Below are 17,973 nucleotides of genomic sequence, written 5' to 3'. Positions count from 1 at the left end.
TCAGACACTCGTATAAAGTCGGGAACCACTCAATTATATTATCCACCACACACACAATATTAGAAAGGAACGACAGAAAAAAACTACCAAAACCACCGAAAGAAAGTCTCTTCATATGTCCATTTGTAGCGTAGTCAAAAAAGTCAAAAAAAGAAGTGACACAACTACAATAACCCTCAAAGCTTGTCCAAGAAAACAAACGCATGCCCCTGCGAGCGTTAGCACTCGAAGCATAAACGCGTTTTAGAACGCAACCCAAACGGCGCTGACGAGTCCAGCACCAATGGCAGCAGCCAAGCCCACAACAGCACCCTTGCCGACTCCGTTCTGGTTGCCGTTTCCGCCGCCGTTGGAACCACTGGTGGAGGTGGAGACGGGGGTACGAGTCGTGGCGGGTGCAGTAGGTGTAACCACGCCCGTCGGTCCCGAAGTGATGCAGGACGACTGAGCAGCAGCAGCCGCTTCCGAGCTCGAAGGCAGCGGGTTCGCGACGGTGGCGTTTCCACCAAAGCTGCACGATTGAGCGTTGCGGTTCGTGCGTTCATAGTATTGGGAGAACACGTAGGAGAGCTTGGTTTCGGGCGAGCATCCCGAGAGAGGACCGTAGACTCCGGTCTGGCCGTTTCCGGCAATGGCGTCGCATGTTCCACCGGCTTGGCCGAGGAGCTGGCAGCCATTGTCAAGGAGTTGCCCAACACCACGGACACCTTGTTCGGTCGTGGGCGTAAAGAGGCAGGAGAAGCTGTTGGCCTTGATACATTCGCAAGTGGCGGTGTTGGGAGTAGGAGGCAATGTCGAACTGGCGAGGAAATCAGTGCTCTAATGAGATAGAATCAATCAGTGGGGTCCGATTATTAATGAGGAAAAAACACGCACGGCTGCAGGGCATGCGGGATAGGTGGATGGCGCAGCGTTGCTCTGAGTAGGCTCGTTGACGAACGTGATGTTACTCAAGACATTTTGGAGACGCGTGTAATCGTCCGAAGTCGTGACGGTGGCGTTATCCGCCGAGAGTTCGATCATGCCATACCCACCGACTGCGGGGAAGTAAGAGAACGCAAGACCACCAGACCAGACTGGTGTCATCTGGGACGAGAAAAGCGCAGCTGCCAAGCGGTGACCGGTAAGTCATCGATCAAGGGGTATGATTGGGGCCTTGTGGACTTACTGGCTTCGGTCCAGAGACGAGGGGGTCGGGACACGCATCCGTACTCGGAAAAGTAAGCAACGACAGGGAAGTTCTCGAAGCTGGCCTGAACGGACGAATAGGATCCTTCAAACGAGCCAGCACCACACCAGCGGTAATTGTTCAAACCGTAAATATCCAAACTATCATCGTCCCGGTCGCAGGCCAAATAATTTGCCAATGGATCTAAGGGTGCGATTGTCAAGCTGCGTGGAAATAGAGGCTGTGGAAGAAATGCGTACCGCGCCAGCCAGAACCGTCCGTGGATGCATAACCGACGAGGGCAGAGGAGCCCTTGGACTTGAGGTAAGCCTTGACATCGCGGGCAGCGGCCTTGATGAAGGGAGCGGCGACGGTGTTATTGGTGTCGGTGACGACTTCGTTTCCGATGTTGTATGCAAGCACGTTCTAAAGGCGTGGGCGGGTGAGTGACAAGGTGACCAAGGTTGGCCAGGCATGTTCTTACGTTGTACTTGGAAAAGACATCGATGGTGCCAATGTACAAGTCCAATAGATTAGTGGTCCAGGCTGGGGAAGAACGATCGAGGGAGCCGTTGACCGGAAGCGAGAGATCGATCCTAAATTAAGAGGAGAAGGATCCAAAATTAGTCCAAGCACGAGGGGGGATGGAGTAAAAAAAGACGTACATGGTGTAGATTCCAGCGGCATCGAGAGCGGCCATACAATCGTCATGATTGAGGGAAGCATTGACGGAATAGACACGAATGGCGTTGACAGTCAACTGACATAAAGATAAGTACAAGTGAAATGAATAGCGGGGTAAAATGACTTACACGTTGGAGATAAGGAACATCGCGCTTGCAGGCATCTGGCATAGCAAGGGGGTCGACAAAGTTATCTGGCTCGGGGAAGGCATTGGGGTCGTCGGTGACGGCGAGCCGGCCTTGCTCTTGATAGGCAATACCCTATGGCGAAAATTGAATGGCCAAGCGAATAGTGATATGTGGGGGATAACATACCTTGATGTAAAAGCGACTGCCATCGGGGTTAAAGAGATAGCGCCCAACACGGGTAATCCTGAGAAAAATCAGACGGGGAAAAGGAAAACAAAGAACAAAGCACGTACTTGGGAAGGGCAAGCGCCGAGTTGGCAAGAGCGGCCAGAGCGCAGGCCGTGGCGAGGAACTTCATGGTGGGGCGGGTGGGGCAAGGGATAACGAACGAGGGGGGGACTTATATGCAAAGAAAGAGCTAAGAATGGCCAAGTGGAAGGCTGAGGCAATGTTCAGCCGTCGTGGATGCCGGGGAAAGGAAGGTGTGGGGATGAAACCGGCGCTCGATTTCGACGAGATTTTATGGCCGACAGGGTTTGTTTAAGGGGACTTTTGTCGCCGAGATTGCTGGGCGAGCGTGGCTGTGCAATATCAGTGTGCGTGACCGTGACCATGTGACAGCAGTGCAGCTAGATCCACGAGCGGCGAGTGCGGTGCGCAAGTCGACGACGACTACGACTACGAGGACGAGGCACCACGCACAGAGAGAGCTAGTTGGTGAGAAGCCAGCAGCAGCAAACGCATATAATCCGAGGTAAATCAGAGGAGATAGTGTTTATCGGGTGTTTGCTACGGGTTGTGTTGATTGGGGTTGGTACATATAATAAAGGCGTGTTGTAATCTGGGATGTCCCGCCCTCCCCCCGTCCGCTACCCCGACCCAGCCTATAACGGCTCGTACGACCGGGATCCATTCGTGACTCCGGCCCAGTCCACCCAGTCCCACGGCCACTACACCGACTCGGACATGGACCACCCCAACTACGGCCGTCGCGACACATTCCAGAGCGAGCACAATGCCCCTGACGCTCACCACGATCCCCGCTACTACCAGCCGCCCTACGACCCATATGGTCTGTTATATTCCATTTATTCTCATTTTCCCATCTCACATTCCTTGCCACAGCACGCAGAGACACCGACACCGAGTCCGAGCTAGAGCAGCCGTACCCGACACAGCCATACAAGTCCTCCAACGACTCGCTCCTCAACCAACAGCGGCCCGCACCCTCCGAGGTCTCTACCCCCACCTTCAACGACTATGCCCCCGGTGCACCTCGCGAGCCCTACCCAGCATGGGGTTCCGACCGCCAGATCCCCCTGTCCAAGGAGTGCGTCCATGACATCATCTCTCTCTCCTTCACTCACTCACCCACTGCTATAGAGAGATTGAAGATATTTTCCTTGACCTCACTCAAAAGTTTGGCTTCCAACGCGACTCGATGCGCAACCAGGTTTGTTCGCTTTTCTCCTTTCTTGACGCGCGCTAATTTCTCCTTGCCAAGTTTGATTTTTTGATGCAACTACTCGACTCGCGCGCTTCACGCACGTCCCCAGAACAGGCGCTTACAACACTCCATGCGGACTACATTGGTGGCCCCCACGCAAACTACCGCAAATGGTACTTTGCTGCCCAGCTTGACCTCGATGATGCAGTCGGCCAGACACAGAACCCCGGTGTCAAGCGTCTCCAGTCGGTCAGGCGAACCAAGGACGGCGGCCGTCGCTCGACAGGCGCTGCCCGATCCCTCGAGAGTGCCATCAACCGATGGCGTCAGGCCATGCATCAAATGAGCCCTTATGACCGCTTGCGCCAGCTCGCTCTTTACCTTTTGTGCTGGGGTGAGGCTGCCCAAGTCCGCTTTGTTCCAGAGTGCTTGTGTTTCATCTTCAAGTGTGCCGACGACTATTACCGCTCTCCCGAGTGCCAGAACAGGCAAGAACCTGTCCCCGAGGGTCTCTTCCTTAGGAGTGTTGTCAAGCCTCTCTACCGTTTTATTCGCGACCAGGGTTACGAAGTCCAAGACGGCAAGTTTGTCCGTCGCGAAAAGGACCACGAAGATATTATTGGCTATGACGACGTTAACCAGCTTTTCTGGTACCCTGAAGGCATTGCCCGCATTGTCCTCAATGACCGAACCCGTCTTGTCGATTTGCCTCCTGCCCAGCGTTTTATGAAGTTTGACAAGATCGACTGGAAGCAAGCATTTTTCAAGACTTACAAGGAAAAGCGTACCGCCCTCCAGTTGCTCGTCAGCTTTAACCGAATTTGGGTCGTTCACATTTCCCTTTTTTGGTACTATGCCGCCTATAATTCTCCCGTCATTTACCGTAGGATCAATTCTCGCGATGCCACTCCTGCCATGAAGTGGTCTGCAAGCGCATTGGGTGGTGCCGTCTCTACAGCTATCATGATTGCCGCAACGCTCGCCGAATTCACGTTTATCCCGACGACTTGGAACAACACTTCACATCTCACTCGCCGTCTAATCTTCCTTCTCGTCGTCCTCGGTCTTACTACCGGTCCCTCGTTCTACATCTTCATTGCCAATGACGGTCAGGATGGCTCGTCTCTGCCCCTGATTCTCGGTATTGTCCAGTTCTTCATCGCCGTGATTGCCACCTTGTTGTTCAGTATAATCCCCTCGGGCCGCATGTTTGGTGACCGTGTCGCGGGCAAATCGCGCAAGTACCTTGCCAGTCAGACCTTTACTGCATCGTACCCGTCCATGACCCGCAACCAGCGCCTTGGCTCGATCGTCCTCTGGTTGCTCGTCTTTAGTTGCAAGGCCGTCGAATCGTACTTTTACCTCGTCGTCTCGTTTACCAACACGGTCACCGTCATGACTCATATGCGGATTCAAAACTGCAACGATCGTCTGTTTGGTACCGGTCTGTGTGCGAACCATGCGGCGTTTACATTGGCGATCATGTTCATCATGGACTTGGCCCTCTTTTTCCTCGATACGTACCTCTGGTATGTCATCTGGAGCGCAGTCATATCCACCGGCCGATCGTTTGTCCTCGGTCTCTCGATCTGGACACCATGGAAGGACATTTTCACTCGTCTTCCCAAGCGCATTTACGCCAAGATCCTCGCGACCGGTGATATGGAAGTCAAGTACAAGCCCAAGGTGCTCGTCTCCCAAGTCTGGAACGCAATCATCATTTCCATGTACCGCGAACACTTGCTCTCGATCGACCATGTCCAAAAGCTGCTGTACCACCAAGTCCAGTCTGACACCGACGGCCGCCGCACGCTCCGCGCTCCTCCGTTTTTCATCAACCAGGGCGACAAGAACCAAGGCGAATTCTTCCCTCCTGGCAGCGAAGCCGCTCGTCGTATCTCTTTCTTTGCTCAGAGTTTGACCACTACGATTCCGGAGCCCTTGCCGGTTGATGCCATGCCCACGTTTACCGTTCTCGTCCCGCACTATTCGGAAAAGATCCTGCTCTCTCTGCGTGAGATTATTCGTGAAGAGGACCAAAACACGCGCGTTACCTTGCTCGAGTACCTGAAGCAACTGCACCCGATCGAGTGGGAAAACTTTGTCAAGGACACCAAGATTCTCGCCGAGGAAAGCGCCATGTTCAACGGAGTCAATCCGTTTGGCAACGGTTCGGACGAAAAGGGCGGAGCGAACAAGACCGACGATCTGCCATTCTATGCCATCGGTTTCAAGTCTTCCTCTCCCGAGTTTACGCTCCGTACCCGTATCTGGGCCAGCTTGCGCGCGCAAACGCTCTACAGGACCGTATCCGGAATGATGAACTATGCCAAGGCGATCAAGCTGCTCTACCGCGTCGAAAACCCCGAGGTCGTCCAGCTGTTTGGTGGCAACACCGAGAAGCTCGAACGGGAGCTCGAGCGCATGGCCCGCCGCAAATTCAAGTTTGTCGTGTCGATGCAGCGCTACTCGAAATTCAACAAAGAAGAACAAGAAAATGCCGAATTTTTGCTGCGTGCTTACCCCGATTTGCAAATTGCCTATTTGGACGAGGAGCCCGCGAAGAAAGAGGGCGGCGAGCCCCGGCTGTTCTCTGCGCTCATCGACGGCCACTCCGAGTTTGTGCCCGAGACGGGTCGTAGGCGTCCCAAGTTCCGCATCGAGCTCCCCGGCAACCCGATCCTGGGAGACGGCAAGTCGGACAACCAGAACCATGCGATCATCTTTTACCGCGGCGAGTACTTGCAGCTCATCGACGCCAACCAGGACAACTATCTCGAAGAGTGCCTCAAGATTCGTAACATTCTCGGCGAGTTTGAAGACTTCCAAATGTCGAACCAGAGCCCATACGCTCAGTGGGGCCACAAGGATTTCCAAAAGAGCCCAGTCGCGATCGTCGGTGCGCGCGAGTACATCTTTTCGGAGAACATTGGTATTCTCGGAGACGTCGCTGCCGGCAAGGAACAGACGTTTGGTACGCTCACCGCGCGCTCTCTCGCCTGGATCGGAGGCAAACTGCACTATGGTCACCCGGATTTCCTCAACGCAACGTTTATGGCCACCCGCGGCGGTGTGTCCAAGGCTCAAAAGGGACTGCATTTGAACGAGGATATCTTTGCTGGTATGAACGCGTTTGGCCGTGGCGGTCGGATCAAGCACACCGAGTACTTCCAGTGCGGCAAGGGTCGTGATCTCGGGTTCGGGACCGTGCTCAATTTCCAGACGAAGCTTGGGAACGGTATGGCCGAACAGATGCTCAGTCGCGAGTACTATTACCTCGGCACGCAGCTTCCTGTCGACCGCTTCTTGACGTTTTACTATGGTCATCCTGGCTTCCACTTGAACAACATTTTGGTCATCTTTTCGGTCCAGGTCTTTATTATCGCTTGTGAGTAGGATTTTCGTTTTGGTGATTTGGGTCGGTGCTGACTACTTGGGCAGTGCTCTTCCTCGGTACACTTATGGAGTCGGTGCCGATCTGCAGTTATATCGATGGTCAACTCGCCCCGAACCAGAATGGATGCTACAACTTGGACCCCGTGTTTGATTGGATTAAGCGTTGCATGATTTCCATCTTTTTGGTCTTTATGATTGCGTTCTTGCCGTTGTTCATTCAAGGTTCGTACTGGCAATGATACAAGGAAATATCGTACTCATGAGCTTTGTAGAACTCACCGAGCGTGGTGCCGGTCGTGCTGTCCTTCGTCTCGCCAAGCATTTCTTGTCTCTCTCGCCCATGTTCGAGGTGTTCGCCACCCAGATTCAATCCAACTCGATTCTCGTCAACATGTCGTTTGGTGGTGCCCGCTACATCGCTACCGGTCGTGGCTTTGCAACGACTCGCATCTCGTTTAGCATTCTGTACTCCCGCTTCGCCGGACCGAGCATCTACCTCGGCATGCGCACGCTCATCATGCTGTTGTACGTTACGATGGTCATTTGGGTCCCGCACTTGCTCTACTTTTGGATTTCGGTCGCCGCTCTCGTCATCGCTCCATTCCTGTTCAATCCGCACCAGTTTTCGTACTCGGACTTTATCATCGACTATCGCGAATTTTTGCGCTGGATGTCGCGTGGTAACTCGCGATCCCATGCCAATTCGTGGATCGGATACTGCCGTCTCTCGCGTACGCAGATCACTGGTTATAAGAAGAAGCGTCTCGGTCATCCATCTGAAAAATTGTCGAGCGATGTTCCTCGTGCCGGTTGGCGCGCAGTGTTGGTCAGCGAAATCATTGCGCCCCTGTGCTTGGCCGTTATCTTCACGATCGCATACCTCTTCGTCAAGTCATTCCGCGAGGACGATGGGACGTACCCTCCCAGCCCTCTCGTCCGTCTCGCCATCGTCGCGCTTGGTCCGGTAGTCTGGAACGCCGCGGTGTTGCTCGTCATGTTCCTCATCTCTCTTACTCTCGGCCTCATGCTCAATCAATGCTGCCCAAGATTCGGCGCGGTGATGGCCATGATCGCACATACCCTTGCCGTTGTTGGTCTGATCGCCTTTTTCGAGTTCCTCGTAAGCTGATAGCCACAACCTACGCAATTTAAAAATACTAAAGTGCTCTTCTCTAGTGGTTCCTCGAGTCCTGGAACTCGGCTCACGCAGTTCTCGGTCTTATCGCGATCATCTCTATTCAACGTGCGGTCCAAAAGATCATGATCTCCGTCTTCATCTCTCGCGAGTTCAAGCATGACGAAACTAACCGCGCATGGTGGACTGGTCAATGGTACGGACGCGGCCTCGGCACACACGCAATGTCCCAACCGGCTCGCGAGTACATTGTCAAGATTGTCGAACTCTCTCTATGGAGCGGTGATTTCCTGCTCGGACACTTCTTGCTGTTCTTCTTGTCGCTGCCGACCCTTATTCCGTTTGCGGACAAGATCCACGCCACTGGTCTATGTAAGTTTGGGACCTTTGTGCATGGTTAATCGTTTAACTTATGTTTCTTTCTAGTCTGGCTTCGTCCCTCCAAGCAGATTCGCGCACCTCTCTATTCGATCAAACAAAAGAGGCAACGACGAGGCATTGTTATCAAGTTCACGATTGTGTTCTACCTTGCATTTATTATTTTCATTGCACTTATCGCACTACGTATGTTCCTTTTCACTCCATTGTTCCTTGCTTGGTAACTGACGTGACATTTTCTACAGCCGTGATCTTCCGTACAGCACTCAAGATGAACTGCGGAATCTGCAAATCTATTTGAGGAATTCCTTGCTTTCTATTCCATATCATGACTTTAGACTTTCCTCTCGTATACCGAATCGATTTATTATAGTGTTGTGGGAGATATCGCATTCTTGTCCTTGTCCTCTTTTTTGCATATCCCCTACCTTTTTTCAGAGTGTGCCCGTATCCCTTGTTTTGTGTCTCTTACCCAACTTGGACATTTGATAGTATGCCTATAAACTCGTTGACTCGTGCTTGCTTGACCTGTCCCTTACACTTTTATTTTCAAATCAATGGACCAATGCATATCAATGCTAACTTGTCGACCAATGCCGGCCACGCATCAACCACGAGGCTTGATCCCCTCCTCCCCGAGCTTTTGAACGTGTTCGTCCGCCTCGTGTTTGAAGCGGACATTCGGCCCCTCATATCTAAGTGTAAACAGAAGCGAGGGTTTTCATGAAAAAACATGTTGACGTTAGGACACGCCTGAGGCTCTACATCATGACATCACCCGGTTTTCCAGGCCTCTCATTGACTAGTACACGACGACTAAGTACATCCCACGCAGACTGTATAGCTAACAGCACACACATGTTTCAGACCGACAAGTAGAAAAAATATGGAAAAGTAAATAGCAGCAAAGAAAATTTCATAGATAGGTGACGTGATTCTGACTCATTAGAGGCGTACAAAGTATTGACAAGGGCCGTCGGACAGATTTACCTTCATTTTATGTAAAAAGGAGGAATGGAAAATAGCTGCATCTGTCCAATCAACCCAACGAAAGCGAAACTGGGGGAAAGAAAAGGAAATCCATGTAAATACGATGATAACATGTAGCTAAATCGATTCAAGTCCTGGACCTTTCATTTACGGTAGGTCGAGCAGCTGTGAAACAAGCGGATGGGTAAGCGATCGTATTTCGGTGTGTTCGGGCTAGCGCGTACCTGACAAGATACGGTCCCATGGCTATGAAAAGCAGCACAAATGCAGCCCAGATTAGAGAAAGGGATGACCCGGTAGATACTATGATTCCCAGCGGGGTTCCATCGGCGACCTATGTAAGCAAGGCGGCTGGATTAGGATACATACGTGGAGTGAGAAACAAGGTTTTTACGAACCGTGTAGTTATTGATGGACTTGGCCTTGTTTAAGACGGCTGTCAATATCGATGCTCCAATGAGCAAGCATCCGGCTCCAAACATGCTGAAGACAGTTGAGATCATAAACGTCATCGTGGACTTGTAGAGCCCGCTAGAATCAGACGTCAGAAACATTGAACAGAGTTGTCCCCCAACTGAGACGGCACCTAGACTAACCTAAGGAACGCGATCCCAGCAGCAAGTGTGCCAAGGAAAACAAGCCAAAAACCAGCTCTTGTGTAATCGGCCAAATAAGCAGAGTCAACAAAGGCCGAAGCTTGGGGGAGAACATATCGGGTCTGAATCTGGTAAACTTCTGGGGTGTCGTTGAGGATAACGTCAAATGGCTGAAACGGGAATCCGAATGTCTGGTTGGTGCACAACCCAATACCATCTTCGGCATAAGCGCAGTACTCTGTGGACACCCGGAACGATTGGGATAAGCGATCGGCGGCTTGCTACACCAAGCACACTTACTGTAAAATCCCCACGAGTAAATATTCCGCAGTCCGGCTTCAGTACCTAGGGGTGTGGTTGAGACATTGGTAAAGAGGCCTGGTGTTGGGTCTCCAGTCGCTCCTTGCAGACCTCGGCTAATTTCAAAATTAGTAATAATCCATTTTCTGTACGGCTAACTTACGCATATCCAGTCATGTTCACTGTCACCAGCGAGATCTTGCGTGGCACAGTGTCTGTATTGATTTGGCCCACCTATGGAGATATCAGTAATCGTTCACATAGCCTCGGCCTATGTATACCCACATGAGCAAATATGAGAAGTAACAAGGAAATAAAACTAAAAACAGGAGAAATGAGCAATGGGTTGAAATGCACAGGAGCAAAACTCACGAGAGTGCGGAAGCACTTCCAATACACACTTCGCCGCGCATTTGTGCTCTACACTTGGGCGATCAACAATAACAACTAGTCGTATAGGGGCGTGGTCTGATTTCGTGCGTGGGATATATGGTCGTGTCCGCAGGCTCTGGATTTGAGGTCGTGGTCGGGTCAAACAGATCGCACACGTCCAATATGCACCTTGCCTCGAGGATGCCAAGCGCCCAATCAGATCCACGGATCGTTAAACGCCAGAGAGTGTTATTGTCTAATTAAATACAGTACAATACAGCCAAACAAAACTGTCCAGTATCATTGCTTCCCGTTCGGCTCACCACGCGCCGAGGGGCTGTATGCTGTCAACGTTTCTTGCAGCAGTGCAAGGCCAATTGCGGGAAGACCCGACAGACCACGCGACCCCGATGCCTGAGTTTGCTGTGTCTGGTCTGCGTTCGGTGTTCCCGCCTCACTAATACTATCATCCCCAGACTCTCCGCTTGGGCGTTTGTCGGACCCGATGCTCTCGACCCTCACACGTTCTGGGGGTGGATGATCAGAAATCACGCTCCAGCTCGAGTCTTCGCCATTCCCCCTTCCAGACCCGCATGAACTATCAGAACCTATCATTACCGGGTCAAGTGATGAGCGTCGGGCCGCAGGGGTCTTGGACTCTTGGATAGTCTCATCCTCGCTTCCGTCGGCATCTAAGTCCACTTGCGTGTCTTTCCGGAACAGCTCCGTTGCGTAACCCAGATCGCGATAGATAGCCTCGATGGCTGTGCGCACCCCGTTCTCCTGTTAGGGAGAATCAGTAAATGATACAGTTTGGGGTGCCTCATGCTGCACTACTCACCGCACGAATTGACTGCCCAACCAACTTGGCGCGCTCTATCTGTTTCACGTCTGTCGTCGCAGCACGTAGCGCCGCCGTGAGATTCTCAACCGTAAGCTTGCGTACGCTGGACCCAATGCCCAGCGCTTCAACTCGATCGCTCCAAAAGAATTGATCTCCGAAAAAGGGCTTGATGATCGTCGGAATACCAGCTGATCAAGTGAAAATTATCAATAACAGTAAACATTACCCGACGTAGATCTAGACCTACCACGTAAACTTGCGCCAGTTGTGCCTGCGCCTCCGTGATGGCATGCGGCGTCGATCCTCTCAAACAGCCAATCGTGCGGCACAGATGAAATTGGGTAGATCTGAGGTGGGTATGTCGGTGGAGTTTCGGTACTCGACTTCTTGGTGCTCAGTCGGTCGGACCATCCTTTGCTAAGAATCGCATGGACACCGCTGAGCTTGATGGCCTCGACGACGCATTGTGTCATGGCATCTGGGTCAGAGACTACAATACTTCCAAACCCAATGTAGACTATCTTCTTTCCCCCACGCCTTGCGTTATCCATAAACTTGACCAAGTCAGGAGGAGGCGTCCATTTCTTCGCCGAAGAGTCTTCCGGATCATCGAGGAACCAGTATCCTGCAAATGAGTTAATCACATGAAAACAATGGTGCATAGATGGACTTGCCAGTGACACGTATCCACTCGTACCAGTCCAATGGAGGCGGAACAACGGTAGGACTGAAATTGTACAAGAAAGGTACCTTGTGTTGCTCAAGTTTGTCTAGATTGGTCGAAGGCAGTCTTAAAGTATGTCTACGCCAGCGGTTAACTTGTCCAGAAATGCCTCGCCAGAATACTTGGTCAAACATAACATATGTCTACCCCGCACCAGTTCCGTTAAGTTTGCCTGCTTTAATATAGATCGAGGCCATATCTCACCATATAATTATAGCTGCCGCCCATCTTACGCTCTGGGACGGCGAAAGCATGTGGGTATGCACGAGTACGAGTCCACGGCATGGTAAATGCACCTATTATGAATGATATTTAGCACATCAGTGTCATCCCATCCGCTTTCACTCACGGAAATATGGTATCTTTAGAGCCTCTGCGATATGAATCCCTGCCATCGCACTAGGACTCTCAATCAAAACATCAGTCCCTTGACAGGCCAGCCACGAGGTCTCGAGCAAGTCGTCGATCCAGCCTCGGAACTGAAACAAGCTGCGTTGGATTAATGTTGTCATTTCCACCATTGTGTCTCACCTTTTGCACTCCTTCCCTCAAGAACGAAACTGTAAACATTCCATTCTCGACACAAATGCGCATAAGCTCTGCGGGGTCCCGCCAACCAAAGCGAACTCGATTCCATGCTGTAGCAAATGTCTTTAGTCAAGGATCACCCGTGAATAGCGCAAGCTACATACTCCTTCGATCCACGATTGAAATTCTTTGTGGGTAGCGATCCGAACTTTATGCCCATCCGCTTGCAGCCCCTTACAAAGGGCAATATAAGGTTGCACATCTCCTCGGCTTCCGATTGTCAGACACGTAAAATGCATAGGTTTCTCAGGTTTGAATGTGAGCAACGTCGAGCTCGTCGATGCAAACATAACCGGTGCATCACTCGCGAGCACTTCAGGCGCTGGTCGAGGATCATCATCGCTGATAAGCATGCTTGGCTCGAGTTCCTCTAAGATGAGCGCATCGCGTTTGCCCTGGGTAGGAGTGGGCGAGATTGGGCTAAGTGCTTGTTTCTCCAATGTTTCCTTTTGCATTTCGAGCAAACTGCGGCATGTATCCCGACGCTCGGACGAACCAAATTCGAAAAACAGTTCTTCGTGCCCTTTAATGACAACCACGAGACCGTGTTGACCGAACCGGAACGGCTTCTGTTTCTCGGTGGAAAGGATGTCTCGAATAGGTATCATCATCTGGGTGGAGGGTAAGTACACATACACGCAGTACACAACCAACAAGAGACTTACCCTGGTGCGCGTCAGGGGTTGGGACGATCTAAAACAAAAGTAATTCGTAGATACATAGAGCCGTCCGTATACTGGGAGAACTCGGAAGAGCGAACCGGGGATACCTGTCGCGTATTATTTAGCCAAAGAAGGTTGTCAAGGTATGGGGGCCACTCACAGCCTAGTAGTGCTTCCTTGTCGTCGAGAGCAAAGGTGCTGCGGAATTTCTCCTCCAAACCAGCATCGGCAAGTTTACCATCTTCAGCAGCCTCGAGTATAGAGAAACCAAGGTTATGGCCATCCGATGAAACGGAGAGCTCGCTTTGGTCAAGACGAGGGCTCGAGATTATTTCAGACACGTTGCCTTCTGTGGATCGCGAGCCCCACTCGTTGCTCGATGGTGTACTAAAGATGCGTTTTCCTCGCAACCAATTATAGCCAGGAACGCTCCAATTGCTTGATATGGATGTTCGATTAGAATGGGTGCTAGGCGGGGCTTGATTGGAGGGAGAGGGGGGGTATGTGTGCACAGATACTTCAGATAAAACAGAGGATGTGCCAGGGGCTGCACTTTCCGAATTTATAGTATCACGTTGAATCGGCACACTTTCGCCGCCTTGTGACTCAACCAAAGATGAACCCTTGTGTATCTCCTCGTTTCCTGAGGTCGTAGAAAACGGACGCAGACTAAGCAAAGAGGAGATGCGAAAGCCACTGGTCGAATCGTTCTGGTGAGAGCTCGCTGGTGCGGATGTGGTCCTATCAAGGTGGAGCTGTTGGGGACTACGGTTTATCTGCGTGGTATCTGTCAGATGTACTTCAACCGCAGGAGTCGTATCTTGATAATCAGAGAGGACTTGTTGAATCTGTGCAAGGGCTGCGGGCAAGTCGCGGAAGTAGGCGAAAAAGTACGAATCCAAGGCGTAGTTCTCTTCCTTATCGATGACCTTGACCTCAATTGTTTCGCTGAAATCCATGGCGCTCGATCTCTCCACACCGTCAATGACCGAGTATGGAATGGCAATCTTCACGCTTTCGCCCATGTTCTGGGCCTTGAAGATGACCTATAGTTGCTGTTAGGATAATTTGACACAAATATATGCGCATCAACTAGCCTTGCGAATCGTCTTGACCCATTCGTCGCGACTGGGTACAGAATCAGCTTGGAGGGTTATCGTTTTCTGATTGGTACGCAGACGAATGCCTTTCTCGCGATGAGCGTCGCACGATATGGCGTATCGAAGATCAATGTTTCCATGCGGGAAATATGGGTCCTACACAAAACGCGGTTGAATTGGTGATGTCATGAAGCCCTGCATAACGAAAACGCACAGATGAAGACTGGTACCAGCTCAAGACGTCGTTCTTCAACACAAACCAGTGCTTGTTCCACCGCTTGGTCCTTTGGGCCTTCTTGGACATGGTGCCAGACTTGAGAACTTGGTCCTGATAAAGGCGTATATTAGATACGTTTGGCTTGACTAATAATCTGAATATACCTCTCGTGTCGGCATGTGAGCAAAAAAGCAGAGATGTGTATTGGTGAGGTACATATATCCCTGAAGCACTGCACCCAAGTATGTTAGCCACCGTGCATGTTTCCAACTATAAGACTACTCACAGACCGACCGTAAGAGCCAACAGGGCATCTCTACAGTGCATAAATAGGCATGAGCAACCAATCTTCACCAAAGCATCTAACCTACCCGCGACAACCTCCTTGATCTCAGGGATACCAAATACTTCCTTCAGCTTTTCTGCAAGTTTGGTCCGTCTCTTCATCCGTACAGTGGCCATACTGGCGGTCCGTACTGTCGGTGGCATTCGCCTCTTGCCTTCCGTCTTGGGCAGTTTATCGGCGGGAAGCTGTAGTCTCATCTGAGATGGATCCTTGAACGGGTTGGGGAGACCTTCTGGAGCCGTGGCATCATCAAAGTCGCGCAGAGCGTCATCCTCATCGGCAGAAAGCGGGTTTGAAAAGTAATCCTCGGCGACTTCGAGTGGAGGGTTGATGCCATAGTGGATGCTTTGGTTAAATGATGGAGTGGCTAAACGGGAATGGGCAACGGGCCGATGGATAGTGTGAATCGAAGAAGCAAGCACAAAATCTAAGTCACAGATAGGCGTGAGTTCATCGTGGCGCCGCTGAATATTCCAAATACTTGCCTGCTTTAGCTTGCCCTTCCTCGTCACTAGAGTCTGGAGAAACAGGCTCTCGACGGGCCTTCCCACGGTCCCGTTTCGCGGCGGATTCTGGGCCATCCTCGTCACGGTCGTCGTCCCATGGCATAGCTTGAAGGGCTTGGATTAGTGCTTGAGTACCCATTCTCATCTAACACGTAACCTCGATAAATTGGTGGGGTATATTTGAAACTTTAACAAATGAACATACCGAGCCTATGCCAAACTCATCTTGCTTGCCTAGCCCCATGATTGACAAAGAGGGACGAGAGTCGGAAGCCTGATTCTTGTTGCGTCGAAGATCCGATGTTGTAGCTGCCATTCTAGGGACACGGGGAGATGACTTTGGGCTCTTATTGGTGGGCGTCCTGGATTTCTGAATGGAAACATCTGTGGGTGGTGTGAGCTTGAACGTAATAGGATCATAAGGAGTAACATACCTGCATCACTGGATCCACCTCCAGCTGCATGGCCTCCAAGCATACCAGCGAACTCGTCGGCGGCTCTATCTTTGCCCTTGTGGCGGCTCAAGCTGAAGAGACGTCGATGGGCGCGTGAGTCTGTGTCTGGGTGTCGCTTGGAACGAGTGAGGGAAGTATTCCTTCCTATCTTCTCGACGGTACGCTTGAGTATTCCCTTTCCGCCATCGGATTCGTCGCTTGAATCGTGGGACTCGCTCATTGTGGATTGTGGGTGTGCTTGTGGATGTGCTTGCGAATTCGAAAGACCGAGTTGACCTGCCGAGGTGTTTATTGTGGTCCCGCGAATAGGATTCTGGATCGAATTTGGAGGTGATGTAGATGACTCCATGGCGTTGGGGTAATCAACACGAGTTCAAACGTCTATGAGGACAGCGAAACAGATGTGGCTGGAGGGCGTCTGTGCGATCCAGCTGTGGGGCGAACTAGAGTGTATAGACAATAAAGTGTATCAATTAAACTAGATATTATTCGGAAGCTATATCGAGTTGCATGCGAAGCGCTAGCGCGTCAGAGATTAGGAGTGTCGTCAAGCCTTGACATCAGCTGGTGAGCATTTGCTTATGTTTACACGCACCATTTGTCATCCGCCGATTGACCCGAATTTGGTACCCCTAAGCAGTATTTGGCATTCTAATTTGGCATGCAGCGTCTTTTATCTCGTTGCTGGCTCTCAGCCTGTGCCAACCGTTTCCGTCCCTCCTTTCGCCATTCTACCACACGCTATACATCTGCCATGTCCCATACCCGCCATGAGCTTCCTTTAATCGCAATTGATATGGTGAGCCAAACTGGAGTGACATCATCATTCTGGGATATTTTGCCGTCATGCCGACCAAGCACCTTGTGATTCAAACACTCCGATCTTTTAGGATGATGTTTTATGCCGTACTAACGAGACAGTAGCGGAATGTGAGTGTATTAGTGGCAAAATAATATTCCTTACTCATTCAAACCAAGGGCATAATATACACTATGGTACTAACATGACCATCGCCGACTTTCATTACTAGTGAGCATGGGTTCTCACGCAAAACCTAGGGGAGAACTAACTATTTTTCAGTCACTATTGGAAGGTAATACACTTTTGAGATATATGCCCGCACCAACGCTCCTACAACTATACACAGAATCCGGGATGGGGTACACCAACCGAGACACTACGCAAAGTTCGAGAGTTTGCCCAATCGGACTATTTTATCAATACACCGCCTGTGGAGGGTGCGATTGAAGGGGTGAAAAGGCTCAAGGGTCTGGGATACCGTCTGGAGATTGTCACCGCTCGTGCACTGAGACACCAGCCTGGGACGGATAAGTGGCTAGAAAAATACCTACCAGGTTCGCTTGTTGATGCTAATTTGCAATGGCCAGCTCGCATTGACATTACGCATGTAGGGGTTATTGATAAAGTCCATTACACTGGCGAGTTCGAGCATAATCCCAACGCCGCTGTTCCCTCTCCTCCAAACGACTCTGAAAATCCCAAAGATACTACCAAAGCCGACGTCCTGAAGAAGATAGGAGCTAAGGCTCTCATAGATGATTCGTTGCCAAACGCTCTGCTGTGTTCCGAAGTCGTCCCGGTACTTCTTTTTGGAGAGTATCAATGGAACAAGAGGCCCAGCCTCGATGTAACTTCACAGGATAGAATGAGTAAGTAATCCTGTTCGTGTGCAGGATATGATTAACCAACTGTATATAAGGTTACTCGGAACGTCAACGATGGGAACAAGTCGAAGCAAAACATCGCGCAGAAAAGAACGGGACCGAGTTGAAGGAAAATGACTGGAACGAGTGGTGGGAGCGCGATAATCTTTATATTCTTCCTCCAAGAATTGTTCGTGCTGGCTCCTGGACTAATGTTATCGAATGGTTTAAGAGCAATGAGGGAAGGAAAGCATTGGGACACGATTAAACAC

At 51.0% G+C, this 17,973-nt stretch overlaps 5 protein-coding genes across 5 annotated transcripts; 2 read left to right on the top strand and 3 right to left on the bottom strand.

Moving 5' to 3' along the window:
* Positions 1-243: 243 nt before the first annotated feature.
* Positions 244-2,338, bottom strand: RhiXN_01835 (beta-1,3-glucanosyltransferase; the record flags this gene model as incomplete). The annotated part of the gene is made up of 9 exons (XM_043321654.1): positions 244-819; positions 877-1,106; positions 1,169-1,372; positions 1,429-1,594; positions 1,653-1,764; positions 1,834-1,928; positions 1,981-2,112; positions 2,167-2,224; positions 2,274-2,338. The coding sequence occupies 9 exons, from the start codon at positions 2,336-2,338 to the stop codon at positions 244-246; spliced, it is 1,638 nt and encodes a 545-aa protein (XP_043187477.1).
* A 488-nt stretch (positions 2,339-2,826) lies between these two features.
* On the top strand, positions 2,827-8,637 carry RhiXN_01834 (beta-1,3-glucan synthase; the record flags this gene model as incomplete). Its single annotated transcript, XM_043321653.1, has 9 exons — positions 2,827-3,052; positions 3,106-3,310; positions 3,364-3,433; positions 3,485-6,815; positions 6,869-7,045; positions 7,096-7,943; positions 8,000-8,330; positions 8,385-8,522; positions 8,582-8,637. The coding sequence occupies 9 exons, from the start codon at positions 2,827-2,829 to the stop codon at positions 8,635-8,637; spliced, it is 5,382 nt and encodes a 1,793-aa protein (XP_043187476.1).
* Positions 8,638-9,453: 816 nt separating this feature from the next.
* On the bottom strand, positions 9,454-10,635 carry RhiXN_01833 (SUR7/Pali family protein; the record flags this gene model as incomplete). Its single annotated transcript, XM_043321652.1, has 7 exons — positions 9,454-9,660; positions 9,725-9,857; positions 9,923-10,160; positions 10,223-10,338; positions 10,386-10,456; positions 10,508-10,541; positions 10,595-10,635. The coding sequence occupies 7 exons, from the start codon at positions 10,633-10,635 to the stop codon at positions 9,454-9,456; spliced, it is 840 nt and encodes a 279-aa protein (XP_043187475.1).
* Positions 10,636-10,894: 259 nt separating this feature from the next.
* Positions 10,895-16,385, bottom strand: RhiXN_01832 (glycosyltransferase family 1 protein; the record flags this gene model as incomplete). Its single annotated transcript, XM_043321651.1, has 18 exons — positions 10,895-11,377; positions 11,436-11,626; positions 11,686-12,063; positions 12,122-12,305; positions 12,367-12,458; positions 12,512-12,641; positions 12,694-12,813; positions 12,855-13,361; positions 13,416-13,519; positions 13,573-14,458; positions 14,528-14,668; positions 14,727-14,840; positions 14,894-14,961; positions 15,016-15,045; positions 15,101-15,502; positions 15,588-15,726; positions 15,787-15,965; positions 16,016-16,385. The coding sequence occupies 18 exons, from the start codon at positions 16,383-16,385 to the stop codon at positions 10,895-10,897; spliced, it is 4,518 nt and encodes a 1,505-aa protein (XP_043187474.1).
* A 405-nt stretch (positions 16,386-16,790) lies between these two features.
* Positions 16,791-17,969, top strand: RhiXN_01831 (uncharacterized protein; the record flags this gene model as incomplete). Its single annotated transcript, XM_043321650.1, has 6 exons — positions 16,791-16,835; positions 16,927-16,966; positions 17,015-17,066; positions 17,118-17,130; positions 17,185-17,707; positions 17,758-17,969. 6 exons carry the CDS (start codon positions 16,791-16,793, stop codon positions 17,967-17,969), a joined length of 885 nt encoding a protein of 294 aa, XP_043187473.1.
* Positions 17,970-17,973: the final 4 nt, after the last annotated feature.

This window comes from Rhizoctonia solani, chromosome 16, assembly GCF_016906535.1.
Source record: "Rhizoctonia solani chromosome 16, complete sequence".
NCBI lineage: Eukaryota > Fungi > Basidiomycota > Agaricomycetes > Cantharellales > Ceratobasidiaceae > Rhizoctonia > Rhizoctonia solani.
This window is presented reverse-complemented; position numbering and strand designations above follow the sequence as displayed.